Below are 22,188 nucleotides of genomic sequence, written 5' to 3' on the forward strand. Positions count from 1 at the left end.
GGCCTATGATTAGCATGTATGGTATGGTAATATTTATTGTCAGTCCTCAATATATGTCGAACATACAGTGGCCACTGTCACAAAAACAATACAAAAGACAAAAACAAACCATGAAAAAGAAAATACTTTTTTTTCCAGGTACTCTGGCTTCCTTGGATAAACATGCATGTTAGGTTTATTGAAGACTTTAAATGTTCCATAGCGCTTGCGAGTGTGAATTGTTGTTTGTCAATACGTTCTGTGCAATTGGCTTGTCACAAGTTCAGGTTGTACTCTACCTCTTGCCAAAGTCAGCTTGGATAGGCTCCAGCTTACCTGTAATGAGGATGGATCTGTCACAATCCAATCAATGATTTAAAAAGTGTACTTTTACCACCACACTTTCTGCTTAAACCTAAGGTTGTTTGTACTTGGTTTATTAAAACAAAGAAAAGCAATCAACAAATGGAGATGCACAATTTAATTGGTTATTTAGCCATGCATTTTTAACACAACATGCAGGAACAATATACAGGTACATCTCAATAAAATAGAATAGTGTCAGGAGTTTAGTTAGTTCAATTCAAAAAGTAAAACTCATTATAGATAAGCACTACGGACACTCAGAGTGAAATATTTCATGATGTTTTTTAAAATATGTTTGATTATAGCTTATAGCAAATGAAAACCTCAAATCCTTCATTTCTAAAAACTCGAAAATTGTGTAAAAAAAAAAAAAAAAATTCAACAAACAATGAAAATGATTTTTAATGTTGAAATTAGGCAGGAATTTTCCCTCCGAAAAGTATTTTCTCAAGTGTATAATAAATGTATATAATGTATGAGTACTGAAAGAAATTAACTTTTCTATACTTTTCCAAATTATTGAGATGTACCTGTATTCATTAAGTCAGTGGTTCAAGTCAAGATTTAGACACCCAAACTACGAATAAAGACTGCAAAAGCTAAAACAGCAACATTTACATTTTTGTTGCAATTATTTACAATGTAATGTTTCTGTATCTGTTGGAACCGTGTCTCCAAGAGACTCAAACGTAACTATTTTCATTGCCCTGACTGGTTTCAACTGTCTTTGAGTCTGCATGAGAGCCTTCTTCCTGAAAAGCAGTCTCCAGTGCTTTCACAATGGATTTGCAAACTTTAGCCTTGAAATCTTGTCCCATGAACACATAGAGCAGTGGATTTAGGCAGCTGTTGATGAAGGCCAAGCTCGTGGCAATTGGGAGCCCGAGCGTTACGACACTTTGGAATACTACACTTGTGTACTTGTAACTGGTTAGCTCCATTAAAACAAGGATGTGAAAGGGAGCCCAGCAGAGGAAAAAAACAATTATAACGGCAGCAATGATCTTAAAGGTGCGGCTTGATTGGCTGGCCAGGTTGGGATTCTTTCTGAGGCGATGGATGATGGCAGCGTAACAGGAGACAATGACGGTGAAGGGGATAGCAAAACTCAGGAGGAAGCGAGTCACTGTTATGGCCTGATGGCGGAACAATCGGAGCTGATTCAGCTCTGGTGTAAAGTCCTCAGAAAATACAAAGTTGTTGAAGCAGTTAATGACATCTTTACTGAAGAACGATGGGCCTGTGTCCCTGAAGACGAAGAATGGAGTGCTTAGAATCAGTGCCAACACCCAAGCACACACACTCACACGGGAAGCCTTCTGGACACTACGGTGATTCTGGGCCCAAACAGGGAACACCACAGACATGCATCGGTCAATGCTGATCACCATCAGGATGTAAACACTGGCGAACATGTTGAGAGCACTAACTGCACTACTTAGCTTACACATGAATGTCCCGAAGGGCCAGTGGAATTGTAGAGCAGTGTAAACCACACTCAAAGGAAGGAAGGCTGTGAAGAGGAAGTCAGCCACGGCAAGGTTGAGGAACCATACTGTATTAACGGTTTTCTTCATCATGAATCCAGTTACCCAGATAACAACGCCATTGCCCAGCACGCCCAGGACGAAAGCCAGGGAGTAAATGACAATTGACATGATATTGAGAGAATGCCTCAGCTGAGCGTATGGATCGCTTGTTTGGTTCCCAAAAAGGTCATTTGAGTCATTGAAGTCCTCTCCAGTTGAAGTGGTTTTATTAATGGGAAAGACAGATAGAGTCGTGACCTCCATTGTCTTGAAACCTGTAAAGAAAAATGTTTTCAGCTCAAATATCTCTCGATCTCAGTTCACAATGATGCTGTGCACAGAATAAGCAATTATGCAACACGCTGCAAGTTCCTTTGTTGATAATAAAATGGTGACTTCCTTATGTCGTAATTCCTGTTGGCTAATCAACAAACTGTTCAAAATAGTTGAACGCGTTTATATACAGGGAGTGCTCAATTTTGGATGGTACCGACAAACGTTTCGAGGTTATGAAAAGTGCAGTGGCGCTCAAATCTGTGGTCATGTGGAACAACATCTGTTTTAAATTTGATTGTTTCATTTTAATGGCCGAGAAGTGTTTTTCATACATGCATAAATTTACTGGAGTTATAACTTCACCACTGCGTTAACGTAGGTTAGTGATAGACTACAGTGGGTTCGGACTTGTGTACAAATTCGCCTTATGTCATCGTTGTAGCGACAGAGCTAAATTGTAAACCTCCGGGCCAAAGAGGAAAAGAACCATCCGGACTGTTATGGACGCAAAGTTCAAAAGCCAGCATCTGTGATGGTATGGGGCTGTGTTAGTGCCAATGGCATGGGTAACTTACACATCTGTGAATGCACCATTAATGCTGAAAGGTACATACAGGTTTTGGAGAAACATGTGCTGCCATCCAAGCAACGTCTTTCTCATGGACACCCCTGCTTATTTCAGCAGGACAATGCCAAACCACATTCTGCATGTGTTACAACAGCGTGGCTTCGTAGTAAAAGAGTGCGGGTGCTAGACTGGCCTGCCTGCAGTCCAGACCTGTCTCCCATTGAAAATGTGTGGTGCATTATAAAGCGTAAAATACGACAACGGAGACCCCGGACTGTTGAACAGCTGAAGCTGTACGTCAAGCAAGAATGGGAAAGAATTCCACCAACAAAGCTTCAACAATTAGTGTCCTCAGTTCGCAAACGTTTATTGAATGTTTTTAAAAGAAAAGGTGATGTAACACAGTGGTAAACATGACCCTGCCCCAGCTTTTTTGGAACGTGTTGCAGCATTAAAATTCTAAGTTAATGATTATTTGCTAAAAACAATAAAGTTTGTCAGTTTGAACATTAAATATCTCGTCTTTGTAGTGTAGTCGATTAAATATAGGTTGAACATGATTTGCAAATCATTGTATTCTGTTTTTATTTATGTTTAACACAACGTCCCAACTTCATTGGAATTGGGGTTGTACTTTTTACATCTGAAAAATGAGAAATATTTCAACCTTAACATTTCTCATGACATGACATATGATGATGCAGGTTTTTGTGTTGAAATTACTTGAGAGAAAAATGAGTCAATTTGTCATCTAAGCAGTGTTTCCCCATCTTTATTGAGGCAAGATACATTTTACATGGTTACAGCACCAACACCAAGCAAAAATGTCACTAAAAGTGTGTAATGTATATTGAATTAATGATGAACTTACCTCAATTTACTCTCAAATGTACTTACATCTATTATAATTTTGATGATTATAGGTTAAAGTAACAGAAATTTTAAGATTCACCAGATAAAGAAATCTGAATATTACATAAAAAACAATCAGAATTATTATAAATACATCAATTCCTTTGGAATTGGCTTTATGAAAATTATTTCCCTGTATTTATTGTTCAAAGACTATAAATGAGGTTCACCTTTTGAATTGAACTCATGAAATAAATGAACTTTTTGAAAATGTTCAAATTTATTGAGATGCACCAAATCAAATAAACTTTAATAATAACATATGTACAGTACCTTTCTCAAAGCTCTCCAGTGAGCTGAAGATATGCAACAAAAGAAGAAGTTACTCGAGTCCATCGCTCTAATAAAGCAACAGGTGTGATGACACCACATTAGTCTTTTTTTAACCATGTTTTTGAATGTGGGAGGAAGCTTGAGCTTGGAAAACCCACGCAAGCACAAAGAGAACATGTAAACTTAGTAGACGTGCTAACAACTTGGCCAACGTGCTCCCATTAGTGTCTTGTTAAATTTGTTGATCTTTTATTTTCTCACTCCATCCTGAGCCTTATGGTCACGACATGCTGGTCTTTTTTGGGACTCCGAGAGCTAAAACGAAGTCAGAAGGTTCTAGAGCATTTTCTGCTTAGCCTCTGTCGAAATGTTTAAATCTCGACTCAAGACTTATTTCTACAATATCGCATTTGGTTGAACCACACCTCGTATGCAACTAGTCTCTCGCACTGACTCACCCCCTGACATTTGGATTTTGGCCTCTCTAACTGTCGCTTCTCTTCACTCCCCCGGCAATAGGTGGCGATGAGCGGAGTCAGGCTGTTGCTGTGGAGGATTCTGCCTGACCTTAGCCACACCACCTCCTTGGAAGTGTCTACCTGTGCCACTTCATTTCATCAAAAGGACTCATGCTGCTTAAACAAACATTATGTGTGTGTGTGTGTGTGTATATATATATATAGAGAGAGAGAGAGAGAGAGAGAGAGAGAGAGAGCAAGCGAGCGAGCATCTATTTAATATATGTGATTAGAGGTGCCCACTTGCTATTTCGGCCTGGTCATCCTGGAAGAATTATCCATCCATCTGTGATTTCTTCTAAACGTGTTTTTTTCTTAAATGTGTTTCTTTGAGTTTTTTCTTGTCCGTCTGGGGGGGTTAGACCATGTGAAGCCCTTGAGAGACTCTTTTGTGACCAAGGGCTATATAAACAAACTTGACTTCAGTTCTCGTCCTGCTGTCTGCTTGTATCAATGCCTTGATCCTTCACATATGCTTCCAGTTACTCGCAAGATTCCCAGTTTTGCCATCATCAGCCAAGCATTCCGTGTAAACCTCCCTGCTCCTCGGTAAGCTTTCCTTTGTGTGTCCATCATGTTCTAGAATTTGAGGCCTGTCCAATCTCGCTGCTGTCCAAATAATTTCTCAATCTTTCAAGGGAAAAAAAAAGAATCAGAATGAACAATTGTTAAGTATTTCGACAGTGCATCTAGTTTTGGTCTTGTTTTGAATATTGACTCTTGACTTTTGTTTAGGGTGATGAGTCCAGGGTGTACGCCTCCTCTCTCACCCTCAGGTGGGATTGGCTCCATTTCCCCCATGTGAAGTGCTATAGAATGTGGATGGATGAATTGAAATACTGTACATGAACACATTTGCATGACAGCAAGAATAGACCAAATAAATAATGTAGTAAGTGTTGTCACAGCAGTCACAATTAGAATAGACTTTAATGATTGAGCCTATACCAGGATCCTGCAAACGTTTGTGCTCAAGGGCCACATTTGGTTATTAAAACAGATGGGTCAGTACATTTATAGATGAGGGGGAAATGTTGAAATGTTTGTATAATATATACTTTATATAGTTTATTTTTATAACAATTTCATTTTATGTTATAAAACAGCTAATCACTGTGTAAATAATTAACCAATTAATAAAATGATCACAAAACTGTATAGGACTACAGTATATACTGTATATAAAATGTATCAATTGTATTACAATGAATCAACCAATAACAATGAGATAAATAAATTAGAACAATAAAAAAAAGGAATGAATACATTCAGTTAACCAATTTTAAGAAAACTCAACGAAATAAATGCCACAAATATTACAGGACGCTTGATCATATAACTGTTCAGTGCAGGGTTTGATTAAGGAATTAAGGATTAAGGAGTGTGACGTGTGTGGCCATACTTTGCCCACCCTGGCTAAGGCTGATTAACATTTAGACACAGCTGTCCCTTTTTACACTGCCTGTACGAGATGCTGTTTTGACACCATTGCTGTTTTGACCGAAGAGACATGCATTGGTGCTGCTGTTTTGGTTAACAATGGAGTTCAAATGGGCATGCTGCATTTTTTTTCCTGATCGGACAATATGGGTGTCTTAAGTGGATGATGTGACCAAAGTCAAACTGCACACAGTTGTGGCGATATCCGGCTTTGTGGGTTCTGTGCAACTGGATAAATGCTGGTTCTTGGTAACGGCTCCAATGCGGCAATTTTTGTGGTGTCTCTGTGTGAAAGAATAGGAGAATTTAACGAGTGGTAACCATAACAGTCAACTCAAACAAGGGTAAAGAGTAACCCAAGAAAATAAAGCAAGATGATCAGAACCAGAAAGAGCCAAAACACACTTTTAAAAATCCCGAAAACAGCAGAGCCAACGCAAGACCGGAATAGTCCCTGACAAAGACCATGGCCGCGTCTCAATAACAATATTCACATGATAGACCTGCAATTTTGGGTGCCTTGGACTTGGCAAGTTCAGATTGGAAATATGATCTTCAAGGATAGAACAACTCTGTAAAGACATTTGCCTGGTTGGAATCAGAGCAGACTTCATAATGCAACACACGGCATCATGGAATCGCTGGCAAGCTGCAGTGCACACAAATAACCTACCGATGCAGCCCGTCAAAAAATGATGGGAATAACACAACATTTTGAATCTGGAGACAAAATTTGTGAAGGGCTTTACATTAGTATGGACATAAAGCGGACATTACAAAACAATCACAGGTTGAAATGTCATAAAAACTATTGTTATCACAGTGTCCCATCACATGCAACATGAAAAGGGACATCCCTAACTTGCAGAATAAAAGGAATACCCTCTAACTATGTAGAATGCAGACACTGCTTCAGCCTATTTTCTTTATCAAATGATGAGAAATGCAAAACAGTGCCCCTTGCACCAAAAGAACACCGAAGGGGAGAGGGAGAAAAACAAGCACATTAGAAATGGGTAATAAACTTCTTGGGATTGACTGTGTAAATTGTACATATAGAGGGTATGTGGAAAATCAGCTTTTTTTTCTACAGTATTTTGTCTTTTATTTATTGCCTACTATAATAATTAACATATCAAAAACTACGAAAATAATAGCTTTTTTTGGACAATATATATATTTTTTTAATGATAACATTTATTAATAGGGAATTCAAAGAAGACTTACATGGCTTTACAGAGTCCGTACTGAACTTGAGCCACTGGAGGTCACTAGAGAGAATACATGAATGGACGTTACATACCAACTTCACTGAACAAATCCTTAACCATTTTTATTGTACACACATACTGTATTTATCATTTACATTTTTTTTTTACATCACAATTAAGCTTTCATATACAGGTCATGTGCTTATATCCCAATAGCCATCTCATGACTAGTTAAGTCCATAACTACTAAGAGGGGGGCAAACAATCGAGTGAAATGTATCATGTAGCCGCCATAAAGAATCACTTTGTAGTATAATGCCAATGAAAAACATGTACGGCCATCTGAATTATGTAAAGTCATTTCTATTGTTTTTGTGTGTTTGTGTGTGTGTGTGTGAAAACAAAACAAAGAACTCTCAGCATTTTGCTTTTCTTTAGATAGCGACAATATGCATTTAGTAGGTTAAGCCTTTAAAAGATACTAACAAAGCCATGAACAACATACAAAAGCATGCAGGATATGCAGTTTATTCCAGTTATGGCGTGAGACTAAAACTATATGGTATGGTTAAAAGTGCAAATTTGGTATTCTTATTGATTTGTATGATTTATTCATTAATACGAACAAAAAATAGTCTGCTTTTAGAGTGAGGGCTTCTGGAATGACAATTATTTTACAATAATTTCCCCAAGTAGTGGCCTTCCCTCTAATAGACTCCATGCCTCAATCATTCACTTGCGATAAGTGAATGGGATAGGCTTAAGCATGCCCACGACCCTTGTGAGGAGAAGCGGTGCAAAAAATGGATGAATGGGTGGTTCTTGCCATTTTGCAGCATTTCTCCAAAATAGTAATTTGTATTTTGTTGTGCAGTCCAGTTTCACTTGAACATGTATTCTAATATAGTTTAATTTGATACAAAACAATACGTAAATACAGTAAATACCTACTAGGAACGGGCATTTGACTACATTTCCTGGATCGACTACGGGGAAATTGATGGTTTGAGAGAATCTGTCTGAATGTTTGGAATTCCTGTTTCCGCGCCAGTGTTGTATTTAGCAGAAAAATACTGTTGGAGGAGTTGTTGCCACAGCAGAGGTCTGCAGGGATGTATCTCAACTTGCCATAGCCGACGTCATGCTGTTCTTATTTACGCTGTAAAGTAGTTGAGACTGAATCAACAGCATCTCTTTGGGTTGCAGTGCACTACATTTTGACTCGATAGCTTCAAGACACGATTTAACGACAATCAGTTGTACTCAACTGACCAAATTCTTAACAATCAATTAAATGAATTTTATACACATCCCTAGTTAGTCTAAAGTTGTATCATTTCCGATGCTAACTCATTACTATTGTCTTTGAAGTGACCATCCAGCTAGGCGAACACTGCAGCACGGTATAGAAATAAACACATTTCAAAATGTTTTAGCCTATAAATTCTTCACAGCTTGGTTACAATGTTTTGAACAGCCAGTGTAATCACATTGTAGCTGTGGATTAGTAGCAGTTGAGGCAAAAACTAATTATTTGTCATATAGAATTGCAACAATGGCCCAATGGTTAAGATCATCGCCTGCCACTGTGGGGGACTTAGGTTCAAGACCCCGACTGGACCATCCGCCTACATCCCCCGGACTCACGGCTGTGGCGTCCTTGAGCAAGACACTGATACCCCGAAATGCTCCCCGGGCGCTTCAGCTGCCCCCTGCTCCAGTGTGTTCCACTAACATGTGAATGTGTTCACTGTGATGGGTAAAATGCAGAGAGCAAATTTTGTGTGCATGCATGCATGTTCATGACAATAAAAGGTGGTTCTTCTTCTTCTTCTCAACAGCTATATGTACAAGTACAGTAACTAACATGGGCAGCTTTATACCTCAGCTTCAGAAAGGGACCTGTCTTTGCTTCGAGTGGTGACCATTGAGTTTGTATAGGTGTACGAGCGGGAAATCTCTTCCTGGAAAGCAGTCTCCAGTACTTTCAGGATGGACTTGCGAACTTTATCCTTGAAATCTTGTCCCATGAACACATAGAGCAGCGGATTGAGGCAGCTGTTGAGATAGGCTAGACTGGTGGCTATGGGGACCCCGATAGTGATGACATGGTCCAATATTTCATTCTCATAATCAGCCATGTGATTGACCAACTCAATCAGGGCCAGAATGTGATAGGGAGCCCAGCACAGAAAAAAAGTGGTGATGACAGCGGCAATGATTTTGAAGGGACGACTTGATTGGCTGGCCAGGGTACGGTTCCTGCGGAGGCGGTGGATTATCACAGCGTAACAGGACACAATAACAGTAAAGGGGACGACAAATCCCAGAAAGAAACGAGTCATGGTCATGGCCTGATGGCGGAAGTATCGCAGCTGGGTCACACGTAGTGTGACGTAATCATCAGAGAAGGCGAAGTTATTGAAGCAGTTGATGATTTCTTCATTGTTGTATGACGGCCCAGTGTCCCTGAAGATGAAGTACGGGGTGCTCAGAATCAGAGCCAGGACCCAAACACCCAGACTCACACAGGATGCCTTCTGCACACTGCGGTAGTTCTGAGCCCAAACAGGCCACACCACAGACACACATCGGTCAATGCTGATCACCATCAGGATGTAGACACTGGCGAACATGTTGAGGAAGCTCATGGTGCTGTTCAGCTTGCACATGAACTTCCCGAAGGGCCAGTGGAAATCCATGGCGGTGTAAGTCACGCTCAAAGGAAGGAATGCCGTGAAGAGGAAGTCGGCCACAGCGAGGTTGAGGAACCAAACGGTGTTGACTGTTTTCTTCATCTTGAATCCAGTGACCCAGATCACTACGCCGTTGCCTAGCACGCCCAGGACGAAAGCCAGGCAGTAGACGATGAGAGACATGATGTTGAGGGACTGCCTCAGCTCGGCGTGGTCGTCCTTGTAATCATACTCGTCATCGTAAAAAGTGCCATTTGTGATGCTGGAGTCCGAAGTGTTTATGTCGTAGTAAGGCGTCACGCCCATTATGTCCATCATTGTCCTGAAACCTGCGACACGAACAGATAATCTAACATTATCAATTATGAAAGAAAAGGGGGGGGGAAGAAGAAATTGTAATTTTACAAGAATACATTTTAATCATAAAAGATAATAATAAAAAAATAATATGAAGAGCACAGTTGTAAAATTAAAAAGTAATAATATGACAAAAAAGAAAGTAAAAATCTAATTACATTGTAATATGACAAGAAAAAGGTTGGATTTTATGAGAATAGAGTAATGTTGCAAGAAAAAAGCATGCATATGTTTGTTCAGATAAGGGCAAGTCAATTTGTTAGTTTAACAAACAATGAAACATTCAGTGTTTTGTCTCATCAACTTTAAAGTGATTGTACAAACATTTGTGTGTATTCTTGAGAAAGAAGGACACATGACGAAAGCATTTGTTGACTTTGTTCCATCATCAACTACAAGTGATTTAAAAAAAAATATTTTATGATATTTACCTGAAGTGTCTTTGATCATGAATATGTGGTAGGTCTCTAGAGAGAAGGCTGCTCGTTTTATTTTGACCTTTTCGACTTTCACTCTTTACAATTAAAACCTTAAGAAAAAAAAATCCCCAAATAGCTCATTTTAAAATACTTCTATTCTTGTATTATAATTCAAATTTAAAAAAAAAAATAGAATTTTATTCTCAAAATATTAGGACCCTTTTCTCGTCACATTGTTTTGTTTCTTGTAATATTACCACTTTATTCACATCACATTATTGTGTACAGTTTTCTACATTAGTTATTTCTCTTTTAATTGTGGCCCCCAATACTCAGATGACGTTTTATAGATACGATCTATAAAACGTTTATACTTCTTCACATATTGCATTTCGCATATTTCAAATTTTTTTTCTTTTTCCATCTTTCTATGCTCAACACAAGTCATTACTCTGTGAGGGAAAATATGATCCATTCCAAGTCCCCACTCGGAATGCGTATTATTAACTCATAAAACAGTGCTCTACTTCCAATCTAGATGTTGACTGTCGTTAGATGTAAAAAAAAAAAAAAAGAAAGAAAAAGAAAACAAAGACACAATACCTTGTTCTGGCGTCGATGTGTCCGAAGCAGAGCTCTGACTTGACTGCTCCATGCGAGCTGCAAAGCTCGACCCAGTCTCATTAAAGTATGTGACGTCATCGGTCACATCCAGGCGGGACCACAAGCCGCCGTAAACCAAGCCCCAATCACCCCCCCCCCCTCCCGCCCCCTCCTCCGCCCCCTCGTGCTTTTGTGATTATAATTTTGGGTGCACCCTGCTCCTGTCATGGAGATCAACTTTATGATACCCGTTGAAGTAAACACAAGTTTGTCCACGTTGGACGGAAGATAACACACACATAGACACACACAAGTCATCTGAGGACAGAGAGAGAGAGAGAGAGAGCCTTGTCACAGCACGTTTTTATTCATTTTAGTTATTATTATTATTATTTTTTTTTTTTTTGAAGAAAGAACATTTGTCCTTTGGGAAAGTCCACAAGTGAAAACACAAGAGCGATCAAACAAAGTGAATCATCAATTGTGGTTTGTTGAGATGACAACCTGTGTCTCTTCATCTCCACCAATCACGACGTGTTTTTCCTCAACGTGGGCTGAGCTCATGCTTGAGGTTAACTCTAATTGCTGTGTACTTTGAAATGACATCTGAGCATGTAGGTAACGTATTTGTAATGTACCCTTTTTGACGTGTACAGCATCTGTCAATAATTAGAGTTACCGAGCTGTTCCTTGAGAGAGAGAGAGAGAGAGAGGAAATAACATCTTTGCAGCTGTCCACTCTACTTTGGACATTGTCCGGTCCAAAGCAAAACAGGCGTGGAGGGACAAAATGATGTCTTCAAAACTTCTTCCCGGCTTTGACGTGAGTAGGTGAACACTGCAAAGTTTGGAGTTACAGTATGTGATCTTGACAATTGAAAACAGACAGACGGAGAGACAGCCTGGTAAACATATGGATAGGTATGAAGATAGATACAAGTAGATAGATGGACAACAGATATAACAACTAATCAACTGATGGACGGATGGATGGATGGTGGCTTAGATAAATGAAAAAGATGGAAAAACAAACTGACAGACAGATGGATGGAGACAGAGAGGCAGCCTGACAGATAGACAGATATAAGAGACAGACAGACAGACAATGGAGGGGTGGTATGAATGGAAAGATGGACAAATGAAACAATGGACAGACGGGTGAACAGATATACGTAGATGATGGATGGATGGACAGACGTATACAGATCAAGACAAACGAACCAATAGACAATTTTGGATGGATGGATAAATCGATGGACAGACTGACAGACAGACAGGAAAAGCTGGTTGTATGGACAAAGATATAGTTGGACAAACGAACCCACCAAAGGTTCAGACAGACGGATGGTCAACTGGACAGAATGATGGAGGGATAGATGGTTGATATAGCTGCATAGACGGGATGACGGATAGAGGTGGATTGATGGATGATGTACGAACAACAAAATGGATGGGTGGAACGATAGATTGATGGATGATTTCGATGGACAGATAGATGGAAGGATGGATGATAGAGATCAACAAACAAATCGATTGATGGTCAGACAGATGAGGGTTGGGCACATTGATGGATGAATGGATGGACAGAGTGGTAAATGGAGGGATAGATAGAGGAACAAACAAATGAACAGACAGGCAAAATTGTACACAGCAGTAAAGAGGGCAAAGTTTAAAAAAAAACAAAAAAGGTCTTCGGTGGACAGGTCAGCATGTTTCTGGTCACTTGGGAACGCTTTTGTCTTCTTTCACACAACCATACATTCCTGAAACATTTGGCAGTCAAAGGCCATGCCCAAAAAGAAGCATGTTGGAATCTCCAGAGAGGCTCCATCCAAACTTTTATCCGCAAACCATGTAATCCACTAAACCAGATACATTGGTATGTCGTACATCTGCATGGCTTCAAAACACAGACCTTGAAAAAAAAAAAAAATCATTAAGAGTTAAAAATAAAGAGATTGGCTTTGACTAATTTAATTTTAAAGCATATGGAAATTCTTTCTGATGACTAGCTGAAAGGTCACACAGCATTTGTAATTGAGTGTTTCAATGTGGCGTCGTAAAAAAGCCAAACACATTTCAAACACCATGTGACAGAATTAAAAAAATAAGCGCTTCAGCAACAGGATCAGATGAACATATACAATAAGACGGGCAAGCGGAACGCATGGAACGAAGTGGGAGTGTTGACCCGGAGGGAGGGAAAATCAATCTCTTGCTGGTGTCCCTCAAGTATAGCTCTATACCTTTCAGCCAGCATCTCAGTTTAACCCTGTGGTCACACTTCCTTCCGCATGGTTAGTTTTCTTGGTTTTCGCAGCCCAACTTGCCACTCATTCATACATCTGACATGATATTGGGTTGATGGTTTAACTTTTTTTTTTTTTTTTTTTTTTGTAAGTCGCCAGAGAAATGTTGCAAAACATGTCAAATGCTCGGTGTCCCTCATGACAGTGTGATTTAGCTATGTGACGGTGTAGAAATATGAAGCCATGGAAGTAATTAGAAGTTGATACTGAATCCGCACATTCGATAATTTTATTACGAGGGAATACAAACGAGCCAAACTGTTTTATCGTATATTGGTCAACAATGTCAATAAACCTTGATATAAAGTTCAACCTCACGTCCTATAAATTGACCAGTTTTAAAACAGTTTCAACAGTTTCAACAACAAAACACTCATACCTTCACGACTGGCTAAAAGACAATGGAGCTTCCTGTGTTCTTCTGTTCTCATTTCCCTCCGCCCTTAACACTAATTGTCCCAGTTGGTCTCTTAGTTCAAATAAATCTCAGGCACAAATTGTAAGATAATAAAAACACACATGCAGAGTCTTTGATACAGTTCTTACATAGGACTCACTGACTGACTTACTTACTGAGGACTTGTGCAATATTCTGATGCCTTGCCATGCACACAGCGCTGAGCATTTAGGGTTGTAATAATATACTGTGCTGCAGAAAAAAGCAAAATAAAAAGCAAAACGCGTACACGGTGTCAATCCTTTGGTGCGTGCTGAACTGAGCTGAGGACTTGTGCAATATTCTGAAGTCGTTTTGCACAACAGTGTCGATCTTTTGGAATAAGTGTTGCCAAAAAGGAACAAAAAGGCAAATTAAAAGCAAAATGCTTGCACAGAGTGAAATGATGAACTGAGCTTAGGTACACTGATGTGATATTCTCATGTCTCGCCATACACGACTGATGCAAAAAAAAAAAAAAAAAAAAAAAAAAAAAAAAAAGGGAAAGGAAAAAGTCCGACGTATAATTCTAGCAGTTTGAACTCAGATTTTAGTCGCATTTGACTTTGAAAATTCCCTGTATTTACAGAGGTGTGTTTCATAATGGGGATTATAGATTTGTTGATTCCGCATGTTCATGTGGAAGAACACGATGATGCTCAAAACAGTGAAATGATCAAAATTGCATTGTAAGCTACCAAGACCTGCCCAACCCCAAAACCAAGTCCCCTGCTAATATACAAACACAACTGCACAGGAACTGATCTCTGCCAATAGTCCAGATGTGAGGGGGAGGAAGAATGGGGAGGGGGGATTAAGAAACACTAAACGTCAGGGATTGTGTCCATTTACACCCGCTCACGCTCAGTTTAAACTTGAACAACGCCCTTTTTGGAGCGCGTGGGAAGACCCATCACCAACTATTTTATCTCAGGCACATTAATAACCAACACTTCCCCATATTCCTGCAACTCGACCAAAAAGTCAACTTCAGCAACCTCCTAAAAACTACTGTGCCTGCTCGAGCTTAAGTCTAGACAGGCTGACTACTTTTTTCAAGTTAGATTGAATGCTCTTGACAAATACCAGCTTTCATTTCTGCACAAAGATTTATCCCCCAAACATTTTGGTGCGCAGTCTTTTCACAGAAGCAAAAGACGCAGCATTTCGCTGCTGTCTGTAGGGGATATTAATAGTCATCCCAAGGCTATAGTTTGAGGGACGCCTTCTGAGGCCAGGGTTTTGCCAGAGTTCTTGATTTACCAACCAAACGTGCAATTATGTGTACACCACACAAATACCAATTTGGGTGTGCAAAGGAACCAGTGGAGGTTTAAAGCGAATGCCAGAGCAGAATGATATACGCAGTTGGAGTATGTGGCTTTATTATTCATTATATAGAATTTAGAGAGGTGGGGGAATAACCCAAAATGCAAAACAACAATATATGCACACTACTGTCTGCATGTCTTTGTGTGGTGCACTGGATCGCTAATAACATAGTGCAGTTTCCACAGTCACTGTACTGTGATTCACCCGGTACTTATCATAGCTGCGCAGTGCAAAACAGTTAAGCTCACAGCGTTTTTCTTTTGCAGGATGAGTGACACGATCGTGATGGAACTTTTGGATTCCAGTTACGGCGGCGTCATAAAGACACAAATAGTGGGAATCCGCAGTGAGCTGAACCCTCAAAGGTTTGTTGGCCTTGTTGCGGTGCTGACTGGTAATCAGATTCTTGTCTCCCCGAGTGTGGAAAGGTTGGGAATTTTGTTTTTCAAGACGAAATGAGTGCCAACTGCGCTTGCCCCTATTATGCCTCATTGACGTGTTCTTTTTTCTTTTCACAAAAGACACCGCACACAAGGGGGGAAAAAAGCTGAGCCTCAACAACCGAAACCACTTCCTTACTTTGGTCCTTATACTTTCCACCACAACGGCTGGTGCCTTCCAGCAGACCAGAGGGCTATGAATAATCAACCTTGGCTTTGCCTGACAGAAAAAAAAATCTGGTAATGCATAAGTCATACAGTGCTTCCTTTCACTGGACCAGTTTATTTGGAGGCACAGTTGAATGAGATGAGGGGAACCAGAACTGGTTAAACAGCGGGCACCAGATGGTCAAATAAATACAATTCACTACTGAAAGCAAGGTCAGCAATGCTAAGATTAACACTACGGCCTGTGCATTTATCATTCTTATCGCTGAGTTCAAATACAATGCGGAAAGTTTCTTTTAATAAAAGCCTTCTATTTATTTAGTTCCATCACAATTTCTGCTGTGCAGATGTATAAATAAACAGGCATCTGTGTGTCACATGTGACACAGTGAAAGTTTTTGGAAAAACAAAAAAAAAAAACCTTTCAAACATTTTACATGGGGTCAACAGTTGGTGTGAGAACAATAACATATATGAACTAAAATGATGACAATTACGACCATAGTTTTCTAATAGAAGAGATCTTTGCCGTTAGAGGATAATGCACCTTGCGGCAAATTGGGGTACGGTGTCTATCAGAGGAACGGCCACTATTTGAGGAAATAGAGTGTACAAACTTCTTATCGTCATTCGCGTCTCTTTCTGTGCCCGTTTTTATTGGTCAATGGGGCAGTTATGATGAAGCCCTATAACTCAAGTGGCTACACAAACAAAATCAGACAGTTGCAATTGTATTTCACTTACAAAGTATTATTAAGAATAATGAATCATTTGTCTTGTTTTTGCAATTAACAATACTACCATCGGAAGAGAAACTGGAAGTTAAAAAACAACTTCAGACTGTAAATCGAGTACTGTAATGTTTTTGGTTTGTAGCCTAGTTAAGTCGTTTTTTTATTTTTTATTTTTTTTGCATATAACGACGCCACCCGTTGTAGCATTGATCACAATTTAAAAAGTAAAGGGCAGTTAATTCAAGTTATTTCCAGGTCAAATTAAATGCAGAGAAAGGAACATCACAACAGGAAGATAACAGTATTTGTTTCAAAGAAATACTTAGCAGAGTGGGACCAATTAAATTTGTGTGTGTTTTATTTGAAGTCAAAGAGCGCAAGGCATGAGCTGCAAGACCAAGATGGAATTTTTCGCAAAAGAGGGGTAGAACCTGCCTGTGCTGGAAGGGAATGTGTTGTATTTTAGCCTTAAGTGTCTAATCACAGGGTTTGGTTCAACGTTCTCTCACATTCAACTGTGTTCCTGTCTGTTGTTGATTACCGCCTATATGTTCATACATGAGTAAACCACTCTGACTCATAAAGCCACCGCACAATGAATTCATATTTTGTTTTAATAACCGTAAAGTGAAATGAATTATTGACTCGTAACATACAGATGACTCACATTTTAGGTTAGCAATGTGGACGGTGACGTTGGGAACATTATGTATTGCAACACAGCCACAACTTACTTTTTGTCATAATGATCAGTGGGGCATTACTGTATGTACTGTATACATTAAATCAAAAAGTAAATAAACATAAATAAATAAATAGAAAAACAACCCAAAAGTGGTTAGATTTGATCGCAAAAGCTCCTTGAGGACGTGCACAACCCTACTCAGGTCACCCCGCAGATTATGTTGTGGGTTTAGGTCTGGGCTTTTTTTTTTCGTCATTTCAAAACTTTCATGTTCCTCTGGTGAAGCTAAGCTTTTCTTTAAACATAGGTTTACTCAAGGTTGGATGTTTTAACAGTAAAAAAAAAACAAAAAAACAACAACAATGTATTTGTTTTTAACACGGGTGTGCTCATCCTACAGTATATCCACTGTAATGTGAACATATAAACACTTTACGGGTAATGTAGCAGATGTTTAGTGTACTTTGAGGTGTGACGAAAACAGACCTTGAGAACAAAGAGATAAGAGCACTCACACTGCTTAAAGTAATAGCTTGAGGTCACATTAACACTGCTGTTCTGGGGAATGGAGGGAATGAAGCTTTTGGTTCTCCTCGCTCGCTTTGGAAGTGCAGGTATTCTAAAAAAAATAATATTATAATATATATAATATATTATAGCAAAGCAGGGTGGACGTGTTATACAAATTAGGGCTTGACGATTGATTTTATTTGTCAGGATGATTTTTTTTAAACTTTTTTTTAGCAGCTGCTGTAGATCAAAGCACATCCCATCTGTTGTGCACTGCTTACACTAACAACATGGCAATGAACAGGGGAGCTCTTTTACAAAAACCTTTTAGCGTAGCCAACTTAGTGATTTGGTCGCGATATTAAGCGACTTTTTAGACTTCTATCATGACTACAATATTATTCAAGAAAGTGATCGCCGAGTTTAATTCTCTTGAAGGGACAACATGAGCGGGTGGAATGAAAAGCAATGCTCTATCCCCAAAGTTATTTCTTGTTTCAACAAATCTGGCGATAATCAGGCCTGGGTGTGGCCAGTAAAATTAAACTCAGCTGTCCAAAAAGCGTGGTTAATCACAGTTAACTCAAGATTTAGGTCGGTGGAGGGCTGCATGGGCAATTGCATTTCACATTAGACCATATAGGTAACAAAACACGATAATACACTTTAATTATGGACCTTCTGCTATCTAGTGGAAGAGTATTTAATTGTTCGGCCTGTCACTATATATCATTGGCATAGATAGACGAACAAAGACATAAGTTGTAGTATATTAATAGATTTCTAAACAATTAAGTGAAACTGGATGATTTCCCCATGTCACACCAGTGTTCCGCCAACAGTATATCACTACTTTATATTTAAACACACGCTTGTGCTGCAGCAGTGATCTTAACGGTCTAATACTGTATAGAAGACACATTATTCCTCAAAAGCAGCTTTAGTTTTAGAAAAGACACAACCAAGCAAAATATTTCAAATACACGTTTTTTAAATCACAAGAGGGGCTAGTCTTACAATGACAGCAAAATCTATTTTTTGTCTCCCACTGTTAAAGAAATGAAAACAATGACCTTTAGAATGCCAGTTGCAATATAAACATTTACAAAAGTTGTCAAGTTGCATTCGGGCGGATAAAGAGGATGTGAGCATCACAGGGGCTTTATTTAAACCCCCGTCAAACGGGCAGAGGCTAAAAAATGAGAATATTGCCTCAGACACCAATCACTCAAGATGGATGGCATTATGAACTGTTTGAAATAGCAGTCAGTGTTAGCGCGAAGCCTTCAGCCTTCTGCTAGAAAACCAAAAAAAATACGGTCAAGACAAGTCTAATAGAACATCTGAACTTTATTTGGGGCCAGCTGTAAATGGTGGCAGGGGTGTGCTGACTCCCATTTGACATGTTTGAATGTGGTAGGTTAATTCTGAACACAGCCACATCCCAATTTCACAGGGTGTGCACAATTGTGCAAGCGCATTTTTTCCATTTTTTATTTTTACTCCCCCTCCTGAAAAGATATTTAAAAATTCACTTGAGTTGGACAGGTTTTGAACTTATTTATTGCACTCTCATTTTTTTGTAACACAAAAACCAGGGGTGTGTAGACTTTTAATATCCTCCGTACATATGCTGATAGGTTGATGGATTATTTTTGATGGTTTGTCAATTTTAGCTGCAGCTGCACTGAAGGACAATGACAGGATAGTCGGCGGGTACGAGTGTCCCAGAAACTCAGTGCCCTACCAAGTGTCTCTCTTTACTGGGTACAACGTCTGCGGAGGGGCACTCCTGTCGCCAGAGTGGGTGTTCTCTGCTGCCCACTGCAGAGCAAAGTGAGACAAATGACCACTATTACTTTTCAAATCATGAACCTTTGCACAGGAGTGTTGAATAATCTTAAATGCCTCATCAAGATCCAATGTAGAGGTGCGGCTTGGGGAACATGACCTCTGGGAGCCCGAGGGCCCTGAGCAGCACATCATGTCTGCCGAGTTCATTCGCCATCCCGACTACAACCCCCGCACACAGGACAGCGACATCATGCTCATCAAGCTGAGTCGGCCCGCCTCTCTGAGCAGCCACGTTCGTCCTGCGACGCTCCCTTCTAAATGTTCCACTGATGGGACCGTGTGCCATGTCTCTGGTTGGGGGAGCATCCGCCCCAGTGATGAAGGCTGTGAGTTCTGGGACTAACGTCTTACAAGTAATACTTTCTGGAAAAAATATGGCTCTGAAGTCAAGATGAAAACTTTGTTATTACTATATGTGTGACATCATGTGAGACTTTGGCAAACTTGCGATACCAGCTGAGTGAGCGTCTAAAGCAGAAGTGAGAAAAGCCACATATGGCCCACTCCTTTGTTTAATTAGGCCCACCAAGCACTTGCACCAAGAATCTTTGAAATTAATTTCTTATTAAATAACTGACTGTAATGCTCTCGCATGTAGGAAAGGAGAGCCACAGTCACTAATGCACTTTTTAGCGGTTTATAGAATGCAGGGAGAACAGTAAAACACAAAAACCACAATGAAGACACTCATGCAGGAAGTGCTGTCAACCACAGCTCACACTCACTCACCATCATCACATGCCACCCTCTCAGGCCCTGTCTATTAAAGCTACACACACAGGCCCTACAATGTGCTCAGTGTTTTCTATACATTTTATGCTTGCAGTTTTTTTGTGTGTTCAGATATGTTTACAATAGGTTCAAATAATGTGTTCTATTCAGTTGAAGTACTTTAATTTGTAAGTTTACAAGTTTGGGTGCAGATGAGTTCAATTGCAATATCTATGTAAAAATTGAAAGTGGAGGTTCCAACATACCTAAAAATGTCATGGGACTGTAAAAGCCTAATTGTTTCTGCACACACTAAATCCTTTGTCATGCATTCTTTTTAGCGAGGTACCCTCATATGCTGCAGTGCCTGGATGTCCCTCTCCTGAGTGATGATGCATGCTTTAATGCATATCCTCTCCAAATCACTGACAACATGATCTGCGCCGGTTACCTGGAGGGAGGCAAAGACTCCTGTCAGGTAATTAGGAGATGTCGCCCAACAGTGCGTTTCTTGAAGACATACCCACTGCAATAATAATTCATCTCTTTGATGCACAGGGTGACTCCGGGGGGTCCAATGACATGTGATGGAGTGCTCCACGGAGTGGTGTCGTGGGGGAAAGGCTGCGCACTGAGAAACAAGCCCGGAGTGTACACTAAAGTTTGCAATTACGTCACATGGATCAAGAAGACAATGATGATAGACTAAACTTGGAAGACTGATGTGAGAACATTGTGAAGTGTCCTTGTGGTCTATCAGTGTGGCAACGCAGAGCATGAGGGTGCAAAAAGAGACCAAAAATAAATGACGTGAGAACATCTGCTTTTCTGTCACTTTTTCCCACACTAGCACAGCTCATGTGCACTGTTTTTTCCCCCCTTTTCTTCTTTTTTAAACATTAATGGGTTTCAATTGACTTGACTGACAGGTGTTTTGGTCACGTCCATAAGGTTTCAATCGTATGCCAGTGGCACAATTTATAACATTGGTAAACTTGACTCTGACTTAAGTAGCAGATCTCAAGCGTTTCCCAATTATTTAACATCACCACAAACTGTGTTTTAATGAAATGCCTACAAACTGTTCATGTTCAAAAAATCTCAGCAGAACACAAATGTACTAACATGACATGTACTGTAAATCACTAGAGCAAAAAATACAGCAATGCTGCTCTATGCGGCTTTAAAATTGCAAAGCATGTCATACACTCTGGCCTTTCTCCATAATCACTGAATGGGGAGCCCAGTTCCAAATGTTGTATTTTGCTCTTTTCAATTGGAGGGTCATGTTTTAGTGGTTGTGTGTGTGACCTTAAATGCAGGGGAAACAAGCAAAAAATGTTGTAGTTGGTTATTTACATGGAAATTAAAATCTTGAGCCAGTGAAGGAGCATGTGTACGTGATCTGAGTGGATGTCATTTGGCACCATATTGGAATCTCAAAGATTTCAGCTTTGATTTTAAAGCCTTGGGGATAGATTCACCTTTCAACAGCCTGTCAATACATTTATTAATGTTCCTTTTAACAACAACAAAGGTAAGCAAATTATTGTGCGACAATCTTGTGCAGTGATTCCTAACCACTGTGCCGTGAGAAATCGTCAGGTGTGCTGTAGAAAATTATCCAATTTCCCTTAATGGTTTGGAAATCATTATTTATTACAACAAATAATATCTCTTTGTTCAGCAATGTAGTGACAGGCAGAGCAATTAAATGCTTATCCACTAGATGGCAGAAGATGCAATTAGCCTGCGTATTCAGCTGTTGCCAATCACATACTGTAACAGAATATAATGGATTTGTTTACAACTAAACAGACTCAGATTTCACAGTAAGTCCCTTTTCTAATGTGAGTAGATTG

The 22,188-nt window shown here is 39.7% G+C and overlaps 3 protein-coding genes and 1 long non-coding RNA gene across 6 annotated transcripts; 1 reads left to right on the forward strand and 3 right to left on the reverse strand.

The window, feature by feature from the left end:
- Positions 1-445: 445 nt before the first annotated feature.
- On the reverse strand, positions 446-4,452 carry LOC133479281 (chemerin-like receptor 1). Its single transcript, XM_061776010.1, has 2 exons — positions 3,904-4,452; positions 446-2,149 (listed from the first exon to the last, which is right to left on the reverse strand). The coding sequence occupies exon 2, from the start codon at positions 2,136-2,138 to the stop codon at positions 1,029-1,031; it is 1,110 nt and encodes a 369-aa protein (XP_061631994.1). The 5' UTR covers positions 2,139-2,149; positions 3,904-4,452; the 3' UTR covers positions 446-1,028.
- Positions 4,453-5,332: 880 nt separating this feature from the next.
- LOC133479278 (chemerin-like receptor 1) lies at positions 5,333-11,258 on the reverse strand. 3 transcript variants are annotated; one of them, XM_061776004.1, is made up of 4 exons: positions 11,148-11,258; positions 8,956-10,097; positions 7,089-7,132; positions 5,333-6,145 (listed from the first exon to the last, which is right to left on the reverse strand). In XM_061776004.1, the coding sequence occupies exons 1-3, from the start codon at positions 11,197-11,199 to the stop codon at positions 7,130-7,132; spliced, it is 1,197 nt and encodes a 398-aa protein (XP_061631988.1). In that variant the 5' UTR covers positions 11,200-11,258; the 3' UTR covers positions 5,333-6,145; positions 7,089-7,129. The 3 variants fall into 3 exon arrangements, with proteins under 3 accessions (XP_061631988.1, XP_061631987.1, XP_061631989.1); XM_061776003.1 differs by lacking the exons at positions 5,333-6,145; positions 7,089-7,132 and having other exon boundaries at positions 7,169-10,097; XM_061776005.1 differs by lacking the exons at positions 5,333-6,145; positions 7,089-7,132 and having other exon boundaries at positions 7,169-10,117; positions 11,148-11,214.
- Positions 11,259-17,817: 6,559 nt separating this feature from the next.
- On the forward strand, positions 17,818-21,149 carry LOC133479286 (trypsin-3-like). The gene is given in 6 exon segments (XM_061776023.1): positions 17,818-17,865; positions 19,438-19,597; positions 19,679-19,941; positions 20,668-20,804; positions 20,885-20,893; positions 20,895-21,149. Coding segments are annotated over 6 exon segments (750 nt in total). The 5' UTR covers positions 17,818-17,825; the 3' UTR covers positions 21,036-21,149.
- Positions 19,367-20,943, reverse strand: LOC133479297 (uncharacterized). Its single transcript, XR_009788903.1, has 3 exons — positions 20,850-20,943; positions 20,676-20,777; positions 19,367-19,585 (listed from the first exon to the last, which is right to left on the reverse strand). It is a non-coding gene; the product is annotated as an uncharacterized LOC133479297 (long non-coding RNA).
- Positions 21,150-22,188: the final 1,039 nt, after the last annotated feature.

This window comes from Phyllopteryx taeniolatus, chromosome 6 (assembly GCF_024500385.1).
Source record: "Phyllopteryx taeniolatus isolate TA_2022b chromosome 6, UOR_Ptae_1.2, whole genome shotgun sequence".
In the NCBI taxonomy this organism is placed as follows: Eukaryota; Metazoa; Chordata; class Actinopteri; order Syngnathiformes; family Syngnathidae; genus Phyllopteryx; species Phyllopteryx taeniolatus.